Source organism: Lycorma delicatula, chromosome 1, assembly GCF_047948215.1.
Source record: "Lycorma delicatula isolate Av1 chromosome 1, ASM4794821v1, whole genome shotgun sequence".
In the NCBI taxonomy this organism is placed as follows: Eukaryota; Metazoa; Arthropoda; class Insecta; order Hemiptera; family Fulgoridae; genus Lycorma; species Lycorma delicatula.
The window spans coordinates 392704150-392718086 of record NC_134455.1 but is presented as its reverse complement, the minus strand read 5'-3'; the positions used below and the strand labels follow the sequence as shown (position 1 = coordinate 392718086).

Below are 13937 nucleotides of genomic sequence, written 5' to 3'. Positions count from 1 at the left end.
ACTGCGGAAAATACGCACAACTTTAGATGGCCAGATTCTTCACTGACATAATGGTGACTAGTAGCGTGTCTAGAGAATTCAAGCGATCGTAGGTAGTAGCCATTTAAAAACAGGGAAACCAGCAAACTTAACTAAGCGCTACAGACCTATAGCATTGCTATCAGTGACATATAAATTACTAGAAAGGCTTATCTATAACAGAATCTGTCAGAGGATATATGATGTTATACCGATTGAACAAGCAGGCTTTTGGCTAAAACGAAGTGGCACCGATCAGGTTCTCTCGCTCACAACGTACGTTGATGCGGGGTTCCAAAGAAATCTTAAAACCTCTGCTGCATTCGTTAAATTATCAGCCGCTTACGACACTGTCTGGAGAGAAGGAATGATTTGTAAGGTCGTCCGTGTAATCCCATGCAAACTTACAGCTCGCCTCCTTCATAACATGTTGAACGACAGAATGTTCCAAGTTATCATGGGATCCGATATAAGCTCACCGAGGAAACTCAAAAACGGCCTGCCAGAAGGTTCGGTAGTTGCGCTTCTTCTTTTCAGGCTCTATTTGCGGACATGCAAGAGACAAGATCTATAAAGCATGGCTACGCCGATGACTGGGTGCTAACAATAAAATATAATAATTTTAAGAGTCGGAGGAGGTCCTGATGGCTGGCCTGGAGAAACTGGGAAGGTACTTCCGGAGATGTAGCCTCCAACCGAATGCTAGTAAAACGTAGGTTTCATGCTTCCATCTGAGTAACAAGTTTGATAATAGGGAGCTTAAAATTCTATTCCAGGATACATGGCTCTTTTACAATAAGTCCCCGAAATACCTAGGCGTGACACTTGATAGAACGCTTTCATTTAAGGAGCACCAAATGAAAACTGCAGGGAAATTGAGAGTGAGAACAAAATCATACATAAGCTCTGTGGAACGACGTGCGCATATCGGCTCTGAATCTGGTCTTCTCGGCTGCTGAATATTGTGCGCCAGTGTGGCTTAACAGCCCTTACGTTAATAGAATTGATGCTCATCTTAATAACACTATGAGAATGATTGCCGGGGTTATCACGTCTACTCCCGTGGAATGTCTCCCGGTATTGAGACACACACCACCCCTGAACCTGCGCCGTATGACCGATCTTGTAAGAGAGTACAAGGAGATTATGGACAAGCAAGGTAACCAAATCCTATGTATTACTCAAAGTCCGCCGGGTTTTGACTTGCCATGTAAGACATTGTCAACGCTAAACAGAATACGGTCTCAGCATGGGAGGTGGACCTATTTCCTGTATAAATGGGGTGAAACACCGACGCCCCTTTGTGAGTGTGATGAAAATCAAACTGTTAGGCACATCACAGAAGTTTGCCCTAGGACAGCTACTGAAGGGAATCCTGAAGATTTCCTGATGGCGACTCCAGAATCAGTAGCATATATTAGTTTGTTAAATCTTTGTTTGTAATTTTGACTGTAATTGGTGTTATGTTTTAGTGCCATACATTAAATTAATAAATAAATATTATAAACAAATGTCAGACATATATATAGAAGGTATATAATAAGCCGATTTCATATAGCGCATGCTATACGAGTATGCTGGTTTTGTAAATTCATTATTTTCATATGATTTTACAATCATTCAGTTTTTGAACACCGATATCATTACAGTGAAATATTAAAAATAGAGGTTTTCAATAAAAAATTAAATGAATAATATAAGTGGTACATGGAAAATTAACACTAAACAGTCCATAAAATTTTTTTTTTTCATTTTTTTTTTTGTTTTAGTTTATTTAAATTTATCTTTTTTTTATTTTGTATTGTATTTTAAAAACATTCCCGAACTCGTAAATCACTCAATTATCGATAAATATTTAGATAAGAAAGGAAGTGATATTTAATCTAAATCAAGTTAATAAGTTATTATTCCGTGTCCGGGTTAAAAAATTTGTCCCGCCATATTTATTTAATATGTAGTAGGCAAATGTTTAATATTTGTCCGAACCCCTGTAGAAGACGTCAGTGTTGAGCGATTTACATTAAAAAGTCTAAAGATTTTCTTGTATTTGTTCCACCATAATATTCACACTTCATTTATTGAACGACCGATTACGCATTTACTGCAGAGTCTAGAATTATCATCAATAATCCATTAAATCGATTTTGATATTCGCAAGGTATATCAATAATTTTTCAACTGAAAGACATTTGTTGACAGGAAATAAATAAAAAATTTATAAATTCAAAAATTTTTTAAATTTTATTATTACTTTTAAAGTTAAAATTCAAATAATGATTATAATAAATTTATTGATATTTATTCATAATTTTCAATCCAGATAAACATACATCAATAACAATTTTTTTTTCATATTAAACGCTAATCATAAAATATCAATGCGGGCTGCTGTATGTTTCTCTTTTTTATCCATTTTTACCTTTTATAATTATTCTTCTGGGAAAATCTGAAATAATGAAATATTATAAAAAATGGAATGAAGTAGATTCTTCTACATTAAATGTATAAAACATTAAAATTACCCTTTTATTTGTAGAAAGGAATAAGTAATCTGTAATATCGAGAAAACTAGAAAATAATTCAGGAATGTCTGGATTCATATTCTAACGGAATTACTTAGAAGGTATCTTGTTACGTAAAGGCTAAACAGTCGGTTTTTATAGTAATGAATAAGATCCATTACAGTATTTTCTTAAACTTACAGCTTAATAAAAAGATGGCTAGAAAAATTTCTTAGATAGGAGAAGATTGTCTATAATCATTTTCTGATATTTTATAACAAAATTATTCAGACAACTGGTTTCCATAGTACCTCGATTAAGGGTTTTCCCGCTAAGGAATTGAATAAAAATTGCACAATATTTTGTTTTATATGCCTAATGTGCACTTTACAATCTTTTTAACCTGTGAACAGTAGTAAGCAACTACATGGCCCTGTGAGATGAGTATGATATGTATTGCTTGTAAATAAAAAGTAGTCACGTGTGGACACAGGTCAACTTTATGAAATCTCGGAGTTTGAACTCTGTTTATTTTTGAAACCTTGTTCTGAAATGGGCAACGACACCATTCAGTTATTGATACACATTGAGGTGAAATGGCTTTAATTAGGAAACATTTAAAGCAGGTTATTCCTGCTTTAAATCCAGCTAATCCAGTGTAATCCAGCTACGTTCAGATGCGCTGTAGATCCTAATGGCTGATTCTGAACTGATTGATAGACGAGCTCACAACACTAGCCTACTCATCAAATACTTTTAAACGCCTTAATGAATTAAATTAAATTTGCTAGGTGAAACAGCAAATCGATTTTCAATTGACGACAAAATAGAAATTTAAAAAATATTTTAATAATAAATAATTAGGTTTCGAATGAAAATTTTCAGTCTTTTACAAATTTCGAAAATTTTGGACAATACAGAAAATTGAAATGAAAGATAATATCACAAATTCTGCAGCATTATAAAATGCTTTCGCCGAATTTATAAAAAAAAATTAAGAAGAGAGTTCCGAATTTCAAAACACTTTCACACTGGAAACTTTTTTCCTGAAACCCTAACTACGAAACAGAATTTTTGATCTAACTATCATGCGATGAGAATTTTGAAATGGAACTTACTAAATTAGATTTAGGTGAATTTAAGTTAAGGATTAAAATTAATATCCACTGTTGACCATAAAAACATTGTTAGTTTTAATTCTACTTTCTACCACATATTTTTATATAACTAGATTTCTTGCTGTATTGATAATAAAAAATAAATTTATAATAAATTGAACCTTGACCAAAATTTTTGCGTAGGTAAGAAGGGCTTAAAAGCCATATGAACATTACTCAATCTTCTAAGTACTGAGCAGCTGAGAGCAATGAAAACTACAGCGTTTATTTTCCAAGAAAATATAGCTCTCTGAATTTTCATGTAACAAAGATGGAGGTGCATTCCTTGGTTAAATAGTCCGCAGGTAAACTAGCCCCCGTACAGATATCCGGGTGGGATCTACTAAGGAAGATGTCACCAGAAAATTAAAAAATAACATTCTACGAGTCGGAGCGTAGAATGTTAGAAGTCTAAAAAGTGTTTGTGGGTTGGACAATTTAAAGAGGAAATGGATAAGTTTAATTTAGAAGTAATAGGAATTAGCAAGGTTTAGTGGGAAGAGGAAAACGACTTTTGGTCAAGTGATTTTTAGAATAGTTAAATCAGCTTCAAATAAAGGGCAGGCAGGAGTAGGTTTCATAATGAACAAGAAGATAGGGAAGAGAGTAGAGTATCTCAAAATGCTAGCGATAGAATCATAATAAGGATAAAATCAAGACCTAAGTCGACAACAATTGTTAACGTCTATGTGACTACAAGTGCCCGTGATAATGATGATATAGAGTGTGTATACGAAAGAAATAGACGAAGCAATTAAACATATAAAAGGGGATGAAAATTTAATATTAGTTGGAGATTGTAATGCAAGCACTGGAAGGAAATATAGGTGGTGAATAAGGGCTGAGCAAATGGAATGAATGAGGGGACCGATTCATTGAGCTTTACATGAAGTATAATTTAGTAATAGCCACCACCCAGTTTACAAATTATAATAGAAGAATATACGCACGGAAAAAGCCAGGTGATACTTCAAGGTATGAGATAGATTATATTATGGTCAAGCAAAGATTTAGAAATCAACTCGTCGACTAAGCAAAGCTTACCCTGAAGCAGACATTGAAAAAGACCATAATTTAGTGATAATGAAATGTAGATTGGGGTTTAAAATCCTAAAGAAAAGGTGTCAGATGAATTAGTGAAATTTAGAAAAGCTTCACGAAGAGGAAGTAAAGAAGATTTTTTAGGAGGACATCGCAAGAGGTCTGAGTAAAAACGATAAGTTAGAAAATGTAGAAGAAGAATGAGAGAATGTTAAAAAGGAAATTCTTAAATCAGCAGAAGCCAACTTAGGCGGAACAAGGAGAACTGGTGAAAACCTTGGCTTTCAGAGGTTGTATTGCAGCTCTTGGATGAACGTAGTAAATATAAGAATGTAAATATAAGAAGAACATAAATGAACTATCGACAATTAAGAAATGCTATAAGCAGGATGTAAAAACTAACCAAAGAAGAGTGGATTAAAGAAAAGTGTCCAGAATTGGAAAGACAAATGAACATTTGTAAAATAGACGGAGCATACAGGAAAGTTAAGGAAAATTTTAATAACTTGTTAAACTTAAAATTTTAAAATTTAATAACTTGTTAAACAAAGATGATTCACCGATATATAGTACGAAAGAAAAACTCGATAGGTGGGTGGAATACATTGAAGAGTTAGACGGAGGAAATGAATTAGAAACAGGTTTTAAAGAGGAAGAAGATTTTACAATGAGAAGAAAAATACAATAATGAGATTTGAATTTAAGAGAGCATTAAAAGATTTGAATGTCAAAAAGACACTTCGAATAGACGGGACACGATATCTGCAGATTACTGCGCAGTGCAGGCGAGGAAGCGATAGGTAGATTATACAAACTGGTGTGTCATATTTACGGAAAAAGGGAAGTACCGGTAGCCTTCAAAAAGCGTGTTATTGTCATGATACCAAAGAAAGCACTAGCAGAGAAATGTGAAGAATACAGAACAATTAGCTAAACTCTTCATGCATGAAAAATTTTACATTTGGATTCAGGAAAAATAATGGGACAAGGGAAGCAATTTTAGCACTCAGATTAATGGTACAAAGAAAATTAAAGAAAGATCAACAAACATACTTGGAATTTATAGATTTAGAAAAGTCATTTCATAACGTAGACTTGAATAAAATGTTCATAATTTTAAATATTTAGGGTTCAAATATAGTCATAGAAGAACAATTTCTAATATTTACAGCTACCCAACTGCAACTCTAATAGTCGAAGAATATAAGAAAGAAGCCGAAATGTAAAAAAAGAGTCCGACAAGGATGTTCCCTATTCCCGTTACGTTTTAATTTTTATATAGAACTAGCAGTTAATGATGGTAAAAAACAATTTAGATCTGGAGTAACAGTGTAAGGTGAAAAGATAAAGATTTTACTATTTACTAATGGTATAGTAATTCTTGCCGAGATTAAAAAAGATTTAGAAGAAACAGTGAATGGCATGGATGAAGTCCTGCGCAAGAACTACCGCATAAAAATAAACAAAAACAAATCAAAAGTAATGAAATGTAGTAAAAATAATATAGATGGATTACTGAATATAAAAATAGGAGGAGAAAACTTTATGGAAGTAGAAGAATATTGTTATTTGAGAAGTAAAATTACTAAAGACGGACGAAGCAGGAGCGAAATAAAATGCCGCGTAGCACAAGAAAAACGAGCTTTCACGTAAAAATTCAATTTTGTTTTATCGAAAATTAATTTAAACGTCAGAAAAATATTTTTGAAGGTATATGTTTGGATTGTAGCTTTATATGGAAGTGAAACTTGGACGATTGGAGTACCCGAGAAAAAAATATTAGAAGCTTTTGAAATGTGGAGCTGAAGAAAGATGTTAAAAATCAGATGGTGAATATAGTGAGAAATGAAGAGGTGTTCCAACAAATTGATGAAGAGGAAAGCATTTGGAAAAATGTAGGTAAATGAATAGACAAACTTATAGCCCCACGCTAAGGATCCTGGACAGTCGCCTTAATATTGGAGGGACATGTAAATGGAAAGGATTGTGCAGGTACACATCGTTTGGAATATGTATAACAAATTGTTAGGGATTTAGGATACAGGGGGTATATCGAAATGAAATGACTGGCACTAGAAAGGGAATCTTGGAGAGATGCATCAAACCAGTCAAATGATGAATTTATCTAAAGATTAACGTAACAGTTTACACAATACTGCGTAAAATTATTACAAAAATAGGTAAATATTCGTACCAAGAGAAAAGCATGATATAAAAATGAAATTATAAAAATCGATTGCATGAAATAATCAAAAAATTAAATAATAAATTTCATGTAAAAATTGTTTCTCTATTTCATAGAGATACTAAGAGAATAGGATTTTTGGCTAACATTTATAGTCTTTCTTGTTTCCTATGTTAAAGTCGTTGGAAAAGGATAGAAAACTTATTCCACAATATATTTATTTACAAATTCTTAAAAATTGTAAATGAAGAATTTTTAAAAAGTAAAAATCAATTGGTGAGCTTTAAGCAATTTCTTTTGTCAAAATTTTAAAACATTTTCATTGACTTATCCTAAAAAAAGTAATTTCTATATAGTAATTATCAATGCAATGTCTGCATTTGTTAAATATAATGTAACCTTCATAACTGAATAGATTTGAAGACCCATTAAATATTAATGAAAAACCGGTGGAAATAACGCATATTTGTCAAAGAAATTAAACTTTGTTTTGATTAAGTAATTCAGAAATATACGCTTATTTATTACACATAATAGTTTATGAATTGGTACAGTTTTTTGAGATTTAATGAGTATTAAATAACTTAATCTTTAAAATTAAAAATAATGATGAAAATTAGAAAAAAGCGAATAAAGTACAATCTATCAGTAAAAACATTATTTACCTCATTATTAATTGGTCTCTGAATCACTAAATACGTCAGATCAATAATTTGATGACTATTTAAATGATAACCACTGATAGTGAACCTGTATGATATATAGACAGGCATATTAGCAAAGTTAATAAATCTAACGTGAGGAACGGATGTCTGTAAATGAACAAATTTTTATATTAAAAATAAGTAATTACAGTATAATAACAAAGAATTTAATTTAGGAATATTTGTGCAAATATTATTAAAAAAACTAAAATTTTAAAAATTTGTAATTAATATTCTCTCTCTCCACTCACTCACTCTCTCAATCTCTCACCCTCTTCCTCTCTCTTACTATACATATATATATATATATATGTAAATCTCGCGTACGTTACAATTATTTAATGGTGCCATAACAGTTATCTTATATCTTAGACTATCTATGTAAGGAGACTATGTATGTTTATATCCAGTTTAACTGTTAAATACATAAGAAAGAAGAGGCTATGTATAAGTACATAGATAAACTACTAAACAATCAAACACCTATGAAATACATGTAAAAACAGATGAATTTCGGCGCTGATTCTTAAATAATTAAAATCATAAGTTGATGTTACTGTCAACTCTTTATTATAATTGAATATACGTTTGAATATATAAATTGAATCTTTAATAGACTTGAAATATTAAATTAATTATTTATATGTTATTAAATTTGTATTATAATTGAATTATGATCTGGGACTGTTACTGAATGCGATTATACAAGAATAATGGGATTGCCATTTGTAGGCGACTGGCTGGAACTGAACGAGACTGACGACTGAGGAATGAAAACTGGATGACCACAAGAATGACGATGGGTTTTATTAAATAATAATGCTGGAGCCGCTGCTTCGTCAGCAATCCAGTTTATCGTGACGTGTCTGCTTGCCATATCACCCCCTCCGTTCCTATCCATGAGAGGCTTAATCGGAGGACGTCTTCTTGCCTCAAACTGATCATATTCCACAGTCATCAGTCCGGCCCCGGCCACGTAAGATTTCACCGATTCAGATGTCGCGAGTGACAACCACATCGGAAAATTCCGCCCTGGTAAGGTTTTGCCTTCGTAGAAGATATCAGACACCTAATTCTACCACGTAGCCCTCAAGAACTGCTAAACCCGCGAAAGATCAAAGACCCCGCGCCTAAATCTACACATTCTATCTTCATCTAAACCGTATGTACCCATTATACAACCATTTCAATAAATTTCAGGCCACGACCGCATATTAATAATTCAGTTAAAATTCATTTCACGACAACCAATAATAATTAATTAAGTAATTGGAGTGCTACCAGTGAGAAAAAATGTCGCAGAGAATCTCAGGTCTAGTCCTTTCGGGGGCTGAATATAACCTCTAGTCTCCCACTTCAGCTCCAACTTGGAGGACCGCTTGCAGCTAGGTTGATCGCAGCCAACATTTACTTATTTGCCTCTTAATAATTGTGCATTCCAATTCAACAAATAGCCGTGCTGTTTGTCAGTAAAATCATACCTTGGAAAATGAAAACCACACTCCCGAGCACGACCCCCATTGTAATTTGAACTACTCTAATACATATAGCTAGATCTATTATACAGCCTATTACAAATGTAACAGGCCGTGTCATCTACCAAAAAGCATTTACAAGCTGTCTTTCCCTGCTTTTTTCTTTCTGACTATTGCAATAAAACCATTGCTAACAAAGGTTTCCTCTCTCGAGTCAGAATACAAAACTGATTGGTGCATGAGTCTCATCAAAATTTTGCAAATCGTACATCGGTTTGCCAGCCAATGAAAATTACCACAACCAACAACCAATCTTGTTTTAGATAAAATCAAGCTAGACTGACTAAACTGATAAAATCAGCAGGCTGCAAGTTAAGTGATAGCAATTTTCTCTCTCGGTCTTGTTACATGAAGAGAACAGGTAAATTATGGTCGAGCACTAAAAATATAATCGTACTATTGAAAATATATATATATATAATTAAAACTATATAAAGGATAACCTCTTTTATCAGTTACACTAAAAATCAAGATCAGTATCTCGGTCTGATGTCAGAAACATTAATATTAGAGTAATTTATTTGCTAATTCATTCAAAATTTAGGAAAAATTGATTACAAGTAAATGATGTTAAGTTCTGATAGAAATATTATCTACAGTTAAAATCACTTAAAGCACCGAAAAGCTGAGTAGTTTTCAATAAAACGTAAAATAAATAATAATAAATAAACTAAAATAAATTGATTGCAGTTAAAAGCCGAAAACTTGTTTCTGGTTAACCCATACGTTGCATCAAATTCATTTAAGCAATCATGATTTATTTCCGCAATTAAAAAAAAAAAATAAATAAATAAAAAAAAACATTAAAAAATTTTAAGAAATATTAAACTTTGTAGGTGATATCTTTTTACAGTTTTAAACATGTGAAATATAAGAACGAACATAATGAAAATGTGTACTCAGTTAAGAAAGGTTTTAAACCGCGACCAGTTTCGGACTTAAAGAAATATTTTATAGAAAAAATTTGTAAAATAAAAAGTAGTTTAAATGTATCCATGTTAAAACTGTAATCCAGAATTACAGTTAATATAAAAAACCATTTCATTATGCTAATATCATTCACTTATCCAAAAAAATAAAAGGTCAGAAAAATTATTCTCACTCTCTCACTTTCTCTGTGCGTGCGCGTTCGCCTGTGTAAGTGGTGTAATATATACTCACTTGTAACTAGCACACACACAACACACGATCCGTATTAATCTACTTACTTGTACAAAGAATCTACAGGTGTAGGAAAAATATAGTTCAAAATGTAATCCGCTAAACCCTTTCCCCGTCGTGTTCCGTTTGTAATTATATTTATCCGTTTCTTTTTTTTTATTTGACTGTAAGAAGCAACTAAAAAATATAAAAAATAATGAAGATGAGTTAAAATATTAAAACTGAATTAGAATTTTTTACAAAACATTTTAAATTAAATTTTGGCTTCATATAAATAGAATACTGTAATTTGTAATATTTTTACAAATTAATTAAAAAAATTGTAATTTCTCTCGGCTGCAAAGGTGGTATTGTATAAAGAGAATAAAAGTCATTATAAATTTAACTGTTCAAATAATTTAATATTCTTTTTGATATGGAAGTCAAGTATAGAAAAAGTAAAGCAAATTCGAAGTATCATTTTAAGATTAAAGAAAATTTAATTAACAGACACTAAATTAATTACTCCTTTGCGGTCTTTAGGGCAGTCACACTGGTCACTATATTTCCCTTCTACTCATATTGTTTCATACGTACGTCACCGTTCCCTCAGATCTTGTCGGACATTCACAATGCCAACTATGTTTTGTTTGCGTCGATCTACAGCCATCTTGTCTTATCGGTTCAGCTAGGTCATAGTTGTTTTCGGGAACACCTGGTCATAATTTTAAATAATTCCCTGTTATTTTAAATTTCCTATATCATTTTAAGCAGGGTAAAAATATTTCCATTTAAGGAGCTTAAAATAAAAATTACGAAAAGTTATTATTGAAAAAATATTTTATTACAATTTATAAACCTCACACCTAGTACAGATTTGACAACACCGTTCGAGACTGTGGATGTCTCAGAAAACGAACGAGTTTAAAGTGTAATCAGTGCTACAAATATACCAATCATAGTTGTGTTTTACGCAACATAAAAATTCAGACCTATACCCAAATAAGTCAACTATTTTAGGTCACCAAACGAGGAGAACGCAACCTCATTCGGGTCCGCGGAGGAGCCGGGGACATACCGCGCACCAATATCCGGTCCCATCATGGTGTCTCACGTGGCATTACCAAGTCACGATCAGAACCTTACGGGCGGAAGGAAGCCACGGCCCCTGTAGCACGAGTTACCATACCCAGGCAGCTAGCCAACCACACCAGCGGGAGCCCCAAATCGAATCACAAACAATACCAATATAACTGTGGCACGATGCCAATGTGCATACCTCCAACCAATCCAGTGCCTAAGCCGGAACCCTAGCCACCCGGGATCCTACCACGACCGAGTACCTCGATCAAACTCCCTCTGCAGACCTAAAAATAGCAACGGCGCGAAGAAAACCAGCCACTATAGACCATTCTTTGCGGATCATCCAGTTGGTAAGGAGATCCAGAAAGGAATCTATTCTCTCAAGTTCCCTAACAGCTCGTGAACGTTCAACCTCGTATCGGGGACAGACGTAGAGGACATGGTCCACTCTATCATCAGTCCCGCATTCCGGGCATTGAATCGAATCCACCAAACGAAACCTAGCTAAACTCGCCCGGAGAGAAACTGTGTGATATACTGGTTGTGGAAGATCCATCTAATCGCACCTAAATTATACACTATAGGAAATATACCTTGGGTGTAGCGACCTGTGGGGGATTCGCCCCACCGGACCTGCCAAGACGCAAGGCACCGGTCTTCAATCTCCTGCTATCGTTCTGACGTCAATATGTTATTTACCTTGGAAATATAGCATTCCTTACACTCATTAGCCAAGTTATCTACTGGTTTGACTCCGGCTATAACACAAACTTCCGCCCGCGAGACTGTTCTATAACCGACTATAACAGCCAGCAAGAGGAGTCGTTGGGCCCGTGGCAAAATGTTCGCGCAATACCTAAAAACCACAGGGTGAGCCCAAACAGGCACAGCATATAGCATAATAGCTTCGCTGACACCTTTGTATAGGATACGCTTAGTATGATAATTCAACCCCCAATCCGGATGTATGACTACGGATTCCAGAAAAAGTATCAGCAGCATTTTTTGCTGCATACTGTAGATGTTCCTTGAACCAAAAATTCTCATCTAGTATAACACCCAGGTATTTTTGAGTCGTAACGTACCGAATGGGGAGACCAGCCATCCGAACCCGGATACGCCGGGAAGCAGCCAATCGGCCCTTAAGCAACATTATTGTGGTTTTCTCTGGGCTGAAAATCATCTTAAGTTGGAGATCCCACAGTCGGAGTGGCTCACAAGCACGAGCAGCTAGGAATCCTACCTCGTTACGCGAATCCCCTTCAATCAGTAGCAGCGCGTCGTCAGCATAAGCGATGACTCGGTAATCACATGGCAACCTTCAACGCAACATCGAATCGAATTCTATGATCCAAAGAAGGGGACTCAGAACACTGCTCTGAGGGCATCCTTTAGTTAAGGTCTTAAGAACCTCCAAGCCGCCATCACCATCACGCAGGGAAACGGCCCAATGGCTTAAAAAAATTGAGAGCACTTCTAGTTCATTTCGATTAAACTTAAGCTTCTACATCTAAAGCATGGCAGAGGGCTACCCTAAGTTGTTAAATGCTCCGGATATGTCCAGAAAAATCCATAATACATATTTACTTGGACTAGAGAAAGCTATATCCATCACCTTTAGTACGGCATCCTCAGTGTTCTTGCCTAGTCAGAAACCATACTGGCTGTCCATTTGCAAATGATGAGTGGCCAATTTAACATTAATACGCAAATATTGGACCTTCTCAAAAACCTTGCCAATCACGGGCAAGAGCGTTAGTGGACGGTAAGAAGACCTAACAGTAGGATCTTTCTCGCCATCTTTGAACAACACCACGCTTCCAACACGCCGGAAAGTAGCCAGCGAAGAGCAACCTATTATAGTAGAGGACTAAGGACCACTGGAAGCGCTCGGACGAGGAGCCAAAGTGATACAATCATATCCGGAGGTATTGTGCCGTGTCATGCTACAGATGACCTGCGCACTTCCACCTCAGTGATCTCAGAAGATTGTATGTTGGTCTCGAAAATCCTGACTATCCGCCTGACACGCCAGTAGTATGCAACCTCACCTACCGTAGTGTTATCCTTGAGCAAATCATTCAGAAAAATATTAAAGACTCGGTCCTTATCAATTACCCCACCCTCGCAGGTTGACAAAGCTGACAAGAGGATATCTTTCCTGCGCTTATGTCCAAGGGCTCTATACACAACCCCCCAAAGATCTCTATTACCTTGCTCCTGAAAGGTGGAGCGCCAGGAATTACGCTTGGAGGAAATAATTCTATGAAAGTACCTCGCCCTCGCTTTGCGGTAATCTGCAGTTAGGGCCGCACGCCGATCGGGATCACCCACTCGTTGCGCAGCAATTTTTAATCGGTTCACTGCTTTTTTTTAATTTGTTCATTGCTGTCAAATTCCGAGACCACCAAGGCCGCTGCCACTACCGCAGAAGTAAAATTTTCCGCCAGGACATCTAACAGCAGGCCGTCAAGGTCTTGAGAAAAAATCTTCAGTACGGACTCCAACAAAGAGGAGAATTTCGGTCAGTCCGCCTCCCTGACGGACTGGCCTCTGAAAGAGGCCAGAGAGAC

General features: G+C 35.1%; 1 protein-coding gene across 3 annotated transcripts in view; it reads right to left on the bottom strand.

The window, feature by feature from the left end:
- Window positions 1-2236: 2236 nt before the first annotated feature.
- LOC142317365 (uncharacterized) overlaps window positions 2237-13937 on the bottom strand; it is a 116981-nt gene continuing 105280 nt past the window's right edge. For 2 of the 3 annotated variants that reach the window (XM_075353867.1, XM_075353868.1), the window contains 3 exons: window positions 10350-10479; window positions 7568-7714; window positions 2237-2464 (listed from right to left, as the gene is read on the bottom strand). In XM_075353867.1, the coding sequence (XP_075209982.1) occupies window positions 2447-2464; window positions 7568-7714; window positions 10350-10479 (295 nt within the window). In that variant the 3' untranslated portion in view covers window positions 2237-2446. The remainder of the gene's footprint in view (window positions 2465-7567; window positions 7715-10349; window positions 10480-13937) is intronic. The other variant, XR_012754720.1, reaches the window with a different exon arrangement.